This window comes from Coccidioides posadasii, chromosome 3, assembly GCF_018416015.2.
Source record: "Coccidioides posadasii str. Silveira chromosome 3, complete sequence".
Lineage (NCBI taxonomy): Eukaryota > Fungi > Ascomycota > Eurotiomycetes > Onygenales > Onygenaceae > Coccidioides > Coccidioides posadasii.
The window spans coordinates 772,437-785,325 of NC_089409.1; the positions used below are offsets into that span (position 1 = coordinate 772,437).

Below are 12,889 nucleotides of genomic sequence, written 5' to 3' on the forward strand. Positions count from 1 at the left end.
TTGCTCTTAAATTTATCCTGGTTGCTTGTCCTTCGTAATAGAATGAACTCCGTCAATCAAGTGATCCTTTATTACGACTTGAAGATGGAATTTTCGAGAACCTTGTATCTCTACCTCGGTGCTGGCTACTCATGATGCAGGGTCATGGAAAAGAAGGGTGAATACCTATGGAGGACTCTATTCTATTCAGCTGTCGTTAGTGTCGCATTTAACCAAACATAGCCATTTTCCCGTTCTCTTATTGTATTACTTTTTTAACAATCCCTAATTGAAGATTATCTAACTGCCGCTCCCTTCAAGCTCTTCACAGTGCACACACCGCCTGATTTCGTTACCAGCTTCCCAACTGAAGGAGTTGACGGTGCTGTGCTAGTTTCGCCTCCACTGTTTAGCTGTGGCACTGCACTGCTATCAAAAGCCACTTCCAGCGAATCTGTTGTAGTGAAACCCGGCTGGAACGTCTCCCAAATCTTCTTCTTCGGGTTCAATACTTTCTCTGGGTCGCCATTGTTCCAACCTTCAAAGAAAACGCGCTCTCCGGCTTCGGCGCCCTCAGGAGGAGAGACCAATTCAACTGGTCCAGCATGGGACTCATCGTTCTTTGGCGATGCCGCGAGGACCATAGCAGCAGATTTAATACCACGCATGGTAACGGGTTTGAGGTTGCAGACAGTAACAACCTTCCGCCCTTGCATTTCTTCCAATGGTACTAGCCCGTTTAATCCAGAGCACACAGTCCGGACTGTGAGTCCGGTAGCCTCGTCTTGCGTTGTATGCTCAGTGCCTGGTGCATCACCGCAAGCGATCGTGGAGACGTAAAGGGAATCTGCGTTTGGATGATTGATAGCACGAAGGATATGTCCGACACGAAGATCAATGAGCGAAGGTGAAAGGGGTGCTGCTGGAGCAGGTGCCTTTGGTTGCTTGGGCTTCTTCTCTTTCTTCTCCTTCTTGGGCGCACCGGCGGCTATAGCCCCGGCGACAGCTTTATCCTTCGCCACATCTACCACGGATATATTTGCTTCATTGTTATCCGCATTCTTTCCCCGACCAACAACCAAATCCTTCTCTCCAACCCGTCCGCCTTTCTTCTCTTTCTTTTTCTTATTATTTTCATCCTTCGCCACAACGACCCTTGGTGCAGCTCTCACATCATTCACATCGATTTTAATCTTTTCTTCCTCTGGTATTTGCAAACTGAAAAGGGGTGCATTCTGCACGAGGTCAACATGCCGCACAATATGATGATATCCATCCTCGCCGGTCCTCTCCTCTGGGGACCATTTCTCCACAACCGGACCCAAGAGGGCATATAAAGCAACATCTGCTACAGATGGCTTTGTGCCAAGGACAGTAGTACGGGAGGCGAGATGTGTATTCACGGTGATGAGGAGCGTTGAAACGCTCTCTGTCTCACCCTTCTTCAAAGCTTGTGCCAACTCTGACGACCGAGACAACCATTGGTTGATTTCTGCCTTCTCAGCATCTGTATAATCGGCCGTTGGGAATATTTTTGGGGAAATGGATTCGAGATCGGGCTCGGTAGAATTTGACGGAACGACTCGTGGGTAAGAACGGTAGAGGAGTGAAAGTAGAGAAGTCGCTGGCGCTGACGCGGTAGCCATTTTTGCAGCTTGGTTAAAGAGTGGTGTAGATCGCGCACGAGCAGTAATGGACGACGTCGAATGAGTCACTGGCCGGAGTGATCGTGATGATAAACGACCCCGCGATATAAGTCGTTGCGGGGCTGACGCAGTCCGCAGGACGGAAGAGATGGGATTGGTAGGCTTCAGCTTGAAAGATGTGACTATTGGCTCAGGGGAAACTGAGCACCCAACTCAAGATACAGTCTGCAATTAAAAAAAACCGACTTTTCAAACTCTCATCAGCATTTACCTTTGAACATCAAACTTTTTACTCCGTAGAGAGAGAAAAAACATTGGGCAGGATTGGCCTCTACGGCGGAAGTCTTGGCAGTATGAGTCAGCCAGCCCTCGAAGGATGTGAAGTCATCCATTGAAATATTTTGGCCGAGACTTTGCTTCAACGCAGCGTGTGGTTATATTTTTTCTTAAAAAAAAAAAAAAAAAGAAGGGAAACACGGATTATTTATCTGTCTCGGAAGCTTGAATAGGATATCACAGGGGAAACCCAGCAAATAGTTCTTCCTCGCAAAGCCCACTATCACCAGCTCAAGATTGAAAGACTATTGCAGCCATAAGGCAGGACTCAGGCATGGCCAGCAACATGCAACGATGGCCCTCGTAGGTCGAAGACAACAAAAATTGCCTTGAACAATACATCTCCAAAAACTTGAAGCCCACTACCGCTGTTAGATTGGACACCGCCAAAACATACTAGAGAGTTAAACCGTCAGCTAATCAAGCCAGGATTAAATGCTTTTAACCATATCTGCTAGGGATATCTTACATTCCTCCCCAGTTTCAGTACTGAGGCCCACCTTGGAGAAGTTCATCAAATCGCCGGGTATTCTCGCGAGATGGGTATCTCCCAAGGAAACATACAGGTCTGGAAGAGTCGCGTTGCACGGGAAGATGAACCCGCCAGCTGCATATACCGATCTGGCGTTGTCAACCTGGTCGTAGTAGGAATTCACTATTTCCTCGTTGACTAACATTAACGTTGTGCCGGTATCAGCAATCGCGCTACCAACACCCTTGGTGATTCTGTGGAGTTGCTCGGCCTTGCCAACTTTGAACATTGTTGACTTGACTTCCCAAAATCCCCTAGAATTGTTTACGGGGATTGTCACCAAGTCTCCTTTGAACTTTGTTTCATCAATGGATCCGAATTCATAAGAACCTGGGGCACCTTTCTTCAGCTGTGCAGCCAGAACGGGTTCATCCAAGTTGGCAGCAAGATTGGTGAAAAAAGACTTCTGCTGTTGCGGTTCCACGGTGTTAAGTTCGTCGAAACCCAATCCTATCAAGCCATCGGATGCCTGGTCCAGTATGAATGAACCTGAAACGTCTGTCGGCAAGCCAACGGCTTGCTTTTGGACTGTCGCGCCGCCGATATCAACTGTGTCAATTCCAACCCGCCCAAAAGCGAAGGATGCGTCACCATATGTGATATTGAAGGTAGCGTCCTCCAGGTCAGAAAAGGTTTTTGACTTGGCTGGGTCAAAAATTGAATGGCCTCTCTTTGCGTCTTCTGAAAGCTGAGTATTGAAGACCCAACTATGGGTATCCATTAGAAGAGACTATCTTTTTCCGGGGCATCCACACTTACGTATCTGAAGAGCCGGTATCGAGGTTCATGACGAATTTCTGGCCACCAATGGTAACGGGGGAGAGGTATTCCACGTCATTGTTTGTAGGAGTGTTTGTTACAATTCCGGTTTCGTTCGCTTGCATTGCTTTTGAGACTGTATTCCGGACGTTGTCGGAAGAGAATGGAGTGAAATCTTCAAAGGAATCGAAACTGATACCCGATGGGATAATCCCAAACTTGGCATATGCTTTTTTGAGAGCGCCAGGGCCATCTGGCACGTAGTTCGGCTGACGAATTCTTTCAATTCTGACAGAACGGATTGTTTTCTTTAAGGGTGTTGGACTAGTGTGAACTTGCAAAGAGAGGAGGAGAAGCCCCGGCATCAATGACAGAAAATGCATATTTGGACTCAAGTTCATGGCGCTATCAAAGACACGAGGGCGGTTTTGCATAAAAGATATCAATTGAGAGAATAAAATTAAAAGGGTCCTAGGTTTGAGATACCAGTCACTGGCTTGAATGAGAAGAAAATAACGAACATCCTCTAGGAGAGAAGGAAAAATAGGACAGAATTGCACGCTGATTGTCAACAATCAGCACTAAGAGAACGACTAAGCAACGAAAAGGAATGCAACCAGTGCACCCTAAAATCCATACACGAAGAAAGAGAGAAGAAAGTGAAGCAAACTTGGGAAAGGAAGATGCCACTGGAAGCAACCCATTTTGATATAAGTGGATTCCACGGCTTCTTGACGACATCCCTGGGTAAGTATTGGAAACGTTCTCTGTGGAACCCTGGGGCTGGACAAGCACGACCTGTCAGCATGAGGGCTGCCAGTGTCTGGATCAGATTGGCCTTGGACGGACATAACAAGGGCCTTGTTTCCAGGGTCAAGCCGCGGCGTTCACCTAATCCCACACGCGGATTGGAGAGAAAAACATCAGTGGAGATATAGCAGGTTTTGGAATAGATTTCGAGGCTGAATGAAAGAGCCACACCTTTTATCCAGGAGGCCACTACACTTCCAAGAAATCTCAATATTCGAGCAGCTCCAATCGATGGATGGACGAGCCATGGGGGCTGGCGATCTTGGTTTCGAAGCATTGGCGTTCTGTTCTTGGCAACAGTCGTTTTAGGGGCGAATCACGGTGCGCTTTACCCTTCGACATGGTTTTCCTTCGGGATGCAGCGCTCGCGAGACTCGTTCGCTTCGACCTCATAGGCTGGCCACATCATCGCCGACAAACCCCTGGTGCGGCGGTACCCTGCAACCAACTATTATTATAGTCATCGTCCAAGGATGCCAATGAGAGAACCTTCAAGTTATGGACGGGAAGAATATTTTCCGTCCCGGCAGCCTTGCCGCGCTGAATACGGACCCGGAATCAACAATCGTCCTCCCCTTTACACCCAGAATACCAGACAGACTCGCTACCGGCTTGCGTGGTTCCTCACATATTATCTGAGCTCATTCTTAAGGAACTCCGTACACTAAAGAGCAATGATCTGAGCGTGAAGGTCATGGACTTTGGAAACGGTCAGGATGACCTACTTAAGTGTCTTGTTCGGTTGCATTTCAACAATCTAACATGGTTTTTCTTATTGAATATCTGCGGTCTTTCGTCAAGATGATCCAAAGCCTCCACCATACTCAATGCCATATATATGAGCCCCTGAAATTGAGATCTGCCAAGGATCGAGCGGCATACTTGCATCGGACTGAGGGATCAGGGGGGACATATGGTCATTAGGCCGCACTGTATATACCATTTCAGAACGCTCGTCCATCAGGTTGCCAGGCTCTCGGGGACTAAGATTAACCCTCAATTTCGCTTCTAAATTTACGAAATGATATGGTACCTTTATCTTTCCCTATACATGGGGTGATGGGGACTATTCAATATTGGAAATGGCCAAACATGGAGGCCCATGACCTTCTCCGTAGTTTGCATCCTTAGATATCAAATACATTCAAGGTTTGCAGTTGCTTTTTGAACGAAATGCTGTATCTGGACGTGGTTCCGAGGACTAATTACAACGCTCTAGTTCAGGTGCGTCTCGCCTAACGCTTGATGAAGACTGGGAAGAAAGTCGAAGACGCGTATCGAATTGTTCACCCAAAGATAAATCTCAGTCCTAGGAGGGGAATACGAACCTACTTATCGACTTGCTCTGCAATACGCTAAAAACCGAGTCGCAAGTCGCAGCTCGGGCGCAAGAGCTCTCGCACCATCTGTGATCTAGTATTGCGGGATTTGAGAGCTGAGAGGAGAGTCAAGGGAACCTTTATATAGCGGTGCTCTATTGCCCTTCGTTGATGCTGTCCGCCACCCGGGTCATAAGGCTCTTTCTCGACAATTTTCTGCGGATTCTAAATCATAGTATGTCAAGACTCCCATTTTCCTAATCCTAAATACGACTAATGATAAAGCCGAATCTCCAAATGTCTCTTGTAATCCAGCATGGACCCTTTCTCCAAAAGGAATGTAATAATATCCACTCTGTGCTGAACTGTGGATGATGCTTAAATCATAGCAGAAGGTGGATACCAGGGATGGGTGATACGAACAGCGCATTCGATAGAGGCAGGATCAGTCTACGAAAGGTTTAGGACGTTGATGGAGGGGAAAATACTCCGTAGAGAAGATGGGCCTTGGCGTGGAAACAGCGGGACCAAGAAGGTTTATATCTCTCAGCGAAGTGGGCACCGGTTAACCAGATAGCCGCGCTTTACCGAAACAGGCAGTTTTGGACAGGCGTTTGTACTACAGGACACTCCGGAAAATCCGGGTAAACCAAATTTCTTTTTTCAGTATAGCGTCCCTATTCAGATAAAGCGTCTCGCGCTTGGCTTTGGGATATAAGGAACCGTGCTTCCCGTTGCTTTTGTGCTTCTCATTGTTTTCTGCTTATTTCCATCTCTTTGTGCTTCTCTTAAGTATAGGTTTCCTCTTATTTTTGTCTCTTTGTTTTCCTCTCGTTTCTCCCTCTATGTATCTCCTCTCTCCTTGCTGCCACTGGCGACTGTGACTCGCTTGTGTGCCGGGCTCCCTGGCAAGTCTGGTTGGATGTGTTTCTTTAATAGATTCGTGGAGAATCTATTGTTGGTCAAAGTATGAGATACCTGCGGGTAATTGTTTCATTTGCAGCCTGGAGATTGGAAAGTTTGCTTGTAACTGTTGGCTTTCTGAACCCTGCTGCATGTGGTGAACCATCTAGCCTACCTATCTACATATCGACATATGTATGTTTAGGTATGCCTCACCCTCGGGTTACGAATTTTATAACCTCAGCTTACCTACATCCTGGGTTAAGAATGAAACTTCCAGCGCAGTTCAAAGGAAGAGACGGCTTGGGGGAGGGGCGGCAGTGGCAGTGATAGTAAGAAAAAGGAGAAGAGAAAAAGGAAAGAGAGAAGCGAGAGAGGGATAGTATGATGAGAATTAGTACATACTTTGCGGCATTTCCACTGCGAAGGTCTGAAAGAAAAGACGCACTATTGCGGGATTTTGGTTTACAGCAAATGTTATAATATACGAAGCAGGCTCTTTAAATGAATGTGCTAGGATGAGATGGAATTAGCATCCTGATTACATTCAGCAAGATGAAGTTCCCAGTGCCTGGTCTTTCAGGCTCCTTCATGAAGCTTCTAGTGGTTGCGTTGTCAACGCAACTTGTCTCGGGCAATGGAAGTTTTCATCTCAAAGTCAGCGACTGCAGCCTATTAGAAGAAGGTCTTGTATTCAAGGCAGTCAAGAGTATGAAATTAGCTGTGAGTTATCGTATCGATCTAAGCAAGCCAACTATTCTTACTAACAGTTGTGATAACATAGGCTTCTGTTGCAGAGGATCGCACAAAGAAGTTACTAGAAGTGCTTAGGAAAAATCCAGGCCCAGACGATTCGGTTAAAGGCTCTGATATTTCAAGCTTGATGTTTTTTGAAACCATGTTTGGAGAGGTGGATCCATGCGGAGGGGTTCAAAGGGTGGAGGATATTTACAGTCAGTCATTCCAGTTTAGATAGTCTGACTCTTTGGCTACTGACCCTGACTAGAAAGAATTGTTACGTTTCGGGAAACTCTCCAGAACCCTCAGTATAAGGTCAACATTGTATGTCGGGAAGCTTTCCTGAAGCAGGAAGAAGGCCGTAAGTTGAATTATCATCACTTACTTAACTACATTTGCAGATCAGATTGGCCTTGTCTTGTTAACTATACTGCTATCCTAGTTGATATGGATACTGAAGTCATGGACATGCGCCCCCCAGAATGGGGCGGTCAAAGGTTAAACTTTGTTGAGTCTAAGGACCAGTTGTTCCCATGTAAGAGTGGGGAGACACAGGCCTGGTCCTCAACAAAGTATGACATGGAACCAGAGCTCGTAGACCTTACAGTTCTATGTGATCAAGTTTTGAAGTCTTCGAATTGGAACGAATACAATTCTGTGCCGTATGAGACTTTACGAAAAAAGGAGTTTGAACCCGATTCCAGAAAAATCGATGATATTGATGATTACAATCTTGCAACTATATTGACCCATGAATTCTCACACTCAGGCTCAATATACGATTGTGACCCTACGGGTATGTACGGCACGAGAGAGTACGCTTAGCATTTATCTAATCTGAGAATATTAGAGGATCACGATCTCAACGGAGAACTATGCTATGGGTGGAATCTTGTCACTCAGCTTGCCCAGAAGGACCCAGTCGCGGCGTCTAGAAATGCTGGTAAGTTGGACTGCCATCTGGCTGATGAAACTTAAAGCTGGAAGAGACTCAGCGCGCTAATGTGATTCCAACAGACACCTTTGCAATTTTCCTCCTCGGCAAGTATTCCCGCACCAAACCTAGTCTTGAATTTGGGTGTCTTTCGCCTATGGCTCTAGCTAACAGTATTGGATCTTTATAGGAATGACGCTTGACAAGAATGACTGGTCAACGGGAAGCAGTAAACCCGTACCTCCCGACTTTCCTGGGCCGATCAGCCGCCTTACTTGGAATGATGGGAAGTGGCAGAAGTAGAGGTTGGCCAGCAGCCCTCGGCGGAAGACAATATCTATAGTTCCTGTGGTAGTTATGCTTCATGTCTAGGCAAGCAATTAACATCCACACTCTGCAGTTGAAGGAACCAACAAAGTCCTCTAGTAGGGATTTCGCAGAGGCCTCAACCTTCCTCGGATACAAGTTGTTCTGTCCCACGCCCTGTTATCGCTGGCCATCCGAGATCACAATATCTCAGTTATCTTTTCCCCAAGTGATCTAGTTATGTTCCTCGTTAGTTAGCTAATGGATGCTGTTGAGATTCCCGACTCTTTCATGTCCGTCGTTATTCTCCTCCTAGATATTCGTGACACCTACACACTCCTCCGCCTTCTAACCAACACAACCATTACGATACCCTTCATCCTCCTACCCGACAGAATCGGCTATATAGACGGGGCATTTGCTTCACCGTTCCTTCTTGCGATGCTAAAGCTGCGGCGACGAAGCATTACATATATGTAATTTACTATACCCACTTGAAGAGCTGTTGGTGAGTTTTGTCATGGCTACAATCGACGAAAGCGATGAACCTGTTGGTCGGCTTGGAGGGCATCACCGAGAGCGTAGCATTGACTACTGGAAAAATTTGAGGCAGTTGTCTTATAGTTGAAAGCTTGGACTAGCTGTGACACATTGCTCAATTTGAAATATTTTCTTGACTCTCATGGCGAAGAAAGAAGCACTGATTCTACACCTCTTTACGGACTATGACTGTAAGGTATGTGGCAAGGTCATTTAAGTTCCCATAATTTTTCTCGCATGTCACATGTATAGGTGATGAATATTTGAGATGAGCTGCTCTAAAGATTATGAAAGCAGTGAATCAGGAACAAGTGAAGGCCACATAAAATATTACTGCCAAAGGCCACTGCAAGTGGCATCAGATTAGGTGTAACTTCGAGTCACTCCGTACGGGGGTTTATATGTATGGATAACCCGCCATTCCTCCGTCGGTAAGATTCGGAACCACCAACTCCTCCAACTCAAGCGCCGAGATAGTAATGCAACTCTGCAAGGTAGTTATGGAGATCGTATACCAACATTGCACCCATTCTATTAAATCCCAGAGATATCATCGCCAGGGAGTCTGTGGCCATGGTCCTCTGTTCGAATTACTGAGAACTGAATATGATGTTAGGGCAGGACCGCAGAGAATCTCTGTATATAAGCAGTACAAATTCCTTGGTACAAGGCATGGAGCGACGAACCGCTCGGTAGCCGCTCGACCCTCGAATGCTGTCAAGCACGCAGTAGGGAAGAAACGACGCTTAACAGCCAATCCCTGGGCGATGATAGGATAGCCTCTCTATCAGCGGTTCATAGCGCACCTTTCAGCTTTGTTTTGGCCCCATTGTCCTTGTTGTGATACGGACACCAAGCCGCAGCCGAAGAGGGCGCTATTTTTAATATCGTTGGCTCAGCCATCCCACAAGATAATCGCGACATGAGGTTGTCGACGCGATCAAATTTGTTATCCAGTTATGCTGCCCGGATCCTACTTACATGAAGCCATCAAACAATATCTTGTTCTGGCATTTCCACTATGTCCACTTCACCGGACATCACAGATTATGTGAATCGCGGACCTCTGACCACAACATTCACCCCACCGACAACATGCTTCCAGACAGCATCCAGGGTAGTTATGATCTTGGGCACCAGCACGGGCACAACAACCTACTATGGACACTGGTTTAAAGGTGATACGGCATGTTATCCTACAGGGACGATGCCCGCGAGTCTGCTCCAAGAGCCTACATTCTGGGGAACTTATTTATGTGAGTTTTTGTGAGCTAGTTAGTCGCAAAATGTCAACTACAGAAGCTCATGTGTTGGTGGTAGATTCTCCAGGGCTGCATTGTCCCAGAGGTTGGTCCACTGCAGGACAAATCACCGGATCGTGGCAGGATCTAGATGTAACCGGCAGCACCAGCGGTGCCATCTGTTGCCCATCGTAAGTTTCACTTCCTCGCGTAACCAATCTCGTCCACAGGGCTTTGAGCTACTACGCCAAAAACCATCAATGCAGACGTGTTCTCTCCGAGTCTGCCACCCTCACATTTTCCGATGCCGGCGTGGTGAAGACGACTGTGCTGGATACTACTCTCAGCGTCTATGCGGACGGAATCCCGCTGATCTGGGAGTCGTCGGACCGTCTATCCATAGCAGAGCCGACGCCACCACATGGCGCAACAACACAACACACAGCATCCCAGCCAATCTCCACAACATCAGACAGCAGCCTACCCAGCAGAGTTGGGCTCTCGCAAGGAGCCAAGATCGGTATCGGAGTTGGCGTGTCCGGGAGTGTGATCCTCATTGCCGCCGTGATCTTCTTCCTCTTTTTACGTCGGGCATATCGAAAGACAATGCCAATGGAAACGCCAGTGCCAGTGCCCATATCGCAGTACAAAGTACATACAGAGCTTCCTTTGCAAGAGCGAAAGGCAGAACTCTCAGCAATAAACAACTCTCACCATCACACGCCATATTCACGAAACAAAAGTCCCTCTGAACTGCCTTCAAATTCTCTGAATAATTCATCTAGTCTGTCTACAGAGTAGTTATCCTGGATTTCCATAAAAAAGGGAAATATTCTTTCATATTTCAATGTGTTGCACCATCGCTGTACGGAGTAGATAGATATTAATTAATTGACTTAAGGGGGCGAGATCACAACAGCCTTGGCATTCAAGGATACTACTTGGTTTGGGACTTCTATCTAATCGTAAGGAGATGGCTAAAGTTAGTTAAGTAACTGTTCCAGCACACACCTGAATATGTTACAAAAGGAGATATTTCCCACATCACAGTCTTTCCTGAGGCGGTGAAGGACTTGATATTCATGTTGACAGCATTTAAAAATCGAGATATCTTTTTAGGGCATCAGCTTCATCACTAAATAACCACATGCTAAGCTGTCGTTCTGCTCAGTCAATTTGAGTGAGGCCGCCCTGAAGGTTATAGCGACATGATTGCAAGCCCCTGAACCAGAATTAAAGTCAGGAACATCAGGACTCCAACCATGGAGCCATGAATGCGCAAAACTGTTCCTTTCTAATACCAGAATAGTTATTTACAGAATATCCGAATCCACTATCCACAAGAGATGCCTGGAATGTCTCCTTGCATTCAAGCCTTTACAAGTGCAGCAATTAAGACTACGACCCTTTCTAATTCTGTAAAAAGTAATTTTGATAGTACCAACTCTACCATCCTATGAGGTTGAGCACAGGGAGTGATCATGCTAAGTATTGTTGGGCTGTTTGCGGATGTAAGGTTCAGCACTTGTTGATTGTCCAGGATGTCTCCTGTATCTCTCAGGCCATCATCAGGAAGGACAAACGCCTCCGAGTATGCTCCTTGGCACCAGAATCCATGATTCACTCGTTAACTTGTACTTGACAATGTAATTCTATGTACATACATATTTATTGGTCAGTCGTTATCGATGTGTTGGGATTTCACATCATATGCAACAAAATATTATAGAATCTTGCAAAGGGGATCCACCATTCAAACTCCAATAAATGCGAAAGGGATATCGTAGAGTCATTAGGTAGAAATATAGACGTTACACGGCATCTGTTTCAGGGAGTACTTCCTCGGGATCCTCACCCACTTGTCGACTTATTGTTCTCACGACCTTTCTTAAGGCCGTAGATGCGGGGCTTTCAGGATACCGGTCCATAAAATTTTCTCCATAATCACACGCCATACCAACCCGAGGGTCTAAAGGGACAGAACCTAGGAAAGGGATTCCCATGTCGGCTGCGAGTCTGCCACCACCACCCGTCGTGGGCTTGAAGATTTGCGATTCATGAGTGCACTTTGGACAGACAAACCCAGACATATTTTCCACCAATCCTAATATCCTTATACCAGCTTTCCGGCAGAAATCGATCTCCTTCCGGACATCGAGAAGGGAGATTTCTTGTGGAGTAGTGACCAGGACAGCACCATCGACCCCGGACTCTTTGAGGAATGAGTTGACTGAGAGATGTTCATCCGAGGTGCCTGGAGGAGTATCGACTATTAAATAATCCAACTCCCCCCACTCAACATCCTTCAGAAACTGTTTGATCAATCCGTTTTTCTTCGGTCCCCGCCAAATCACAGCGTCGTCCCGGTTTGGCAGCATAAATTGGACACTCATCACCGCAAGGTTATCTGACACCCAAACGGGGTTCCATCCAGCATTGCTCACATGAATGGTCTCCGTCTCGACATCCATCATTTTCGGTATCGAAGGTCCACAGATATCCGTGTCCATCACACCGACGGTGGAGTCTGGATTGGATGCAAAGGCGTTGGCAAGGAGGGACGTGAAAGTAGACTTTCCAACTCCACCTTTACCGGAAAGCACAAGAATCTTGTGCCGTATCGAGGAAAGACGAGCGGTTATGATGGGTATGTCTGGATCGGGGCCTTTTGGAGCTGAGGCACAAATCGATTGGTTTGGGCAGCCGGCGCACGCATCGCCTTTGCCAGCTTGTTCCGATTCTGGACCCGGGCAGTGCTCTAAAAAAAAAAAATTTAGGATTAGCACAATGTCACTATTGACAGTTTATCTGGGCGTTTTCGTTATTAATCACGTACCGGGCTCGGG

General features: G+C 46.6%; 5 protein-coding genes across 5 annotated transcripts; 2 read left to right on the forward strand and 3 right to left on the reverse strand.

The window, feature by feature from the left end:
* Positions 1 to 85: 85 nt before the first annotated feature.
* On the reverse strand, positions 86 to 1,749 carry ARC1 (G4 quadruplex nucleic acid binding protein). The gene has a single exon (XM_003066609.2). The coding sequence runs from the start codon at positions 1,623 to 1,625 to the stop codon at positions 276 to 278; it is 1,350 nt and encodes a 449-aa protein (XP_003066655.1). The 5' UTR covers positions 1,626 to 1,749; the 3' UTR covers positions 86 to 275.
* A 339-nt stretch (positions 1,750 to 2,088) lies between these two features.
* Positions 2,089 to 3,653, reverse strand: PEP3 (tethering complex subunit; the record flags this gene model as incomplete). The annotated part of the gene is made up of 3 exons (XM_003066608.2): positions 2,089 to 2,357; positions 2,431 to 3,200; positions 3,253 to 3,653. The coding sequence occupies 3 exons, from the start codon at positions 3,651 to 3,653 to the stop codon at positions 2,230 to 2,232; spliced, it is 1,299 nt and encodes a 432-aa protein (XP_003066654.2). The 3' UTR covers positions 2,089 to 2,229.
* A 3,186-nt stretch (positions 3,654 to 6,839) lies between these two features.
* On the forward strand, positions 6,840 to 8,458 carry D8B26_005164 (uncharacterized protein; the record flags this gene model as incomplete). Its single annotated transcript, XM_066124740.1, has 7 exons — positions 6,840 to 7,007; positions 7,069 to 7,237; positions 7,291 to 7,383; positions 7,465 to 7,818; positions 7,873 to 7,965; positions 8,040 to 8,087; positions 8,147 to 8,458. 7 exons carry the CDS (start codon positions 6,840 to 6,842, stop codon positions 8,257 to 8,259), a joined length of 1,038 nt encoding a protein of 345 aa, XP_065980821.1. The 3' UTR covers positions 8,260 to 8,458.
* A 1,365-nt stretch (positions 8,459 to 9,823) lies between these two features.
* On the forward strand, positions 9,824 to 10,844 carry D8B26_005165 (uncharacterized protein; the record flags this gene model as incomplete). Its single annotated transcript, XM_003066606.2, has 3 exons — positions 9,824 to 10,058; positions 10,123 to 10,234; positions 10,274 to 10,844. 3 exons carry the CDS (start codon positions 9,824 to 9,826, stop codon positions 10,842 to 10,844), a joined length of 918 nt encoding a protein of 305 aa, XP_003066652.2.
* A 1,010-nt stretch (positions 10,845 to 11,854) lies between these two features.
* Positions 11,855 to 12,553, reverse strand: NBP35 (cytosolic Fe-S cluster assembly factor nbp35; the record flags this gene model as incomplete). Its single annotated transcript, XM_003066605.2, has 1 exon — positions 11,855 to 12,553. One exon carries the CDS (start codon positions 12,551 to 12,553, stop codon positions 11,855 to 11,857), a length of 699 nt encoding a protein of 232 aa, XP_003066651.2.
* Positions 12,554 to 12,889: the final 336 nt, after the last annotated feature.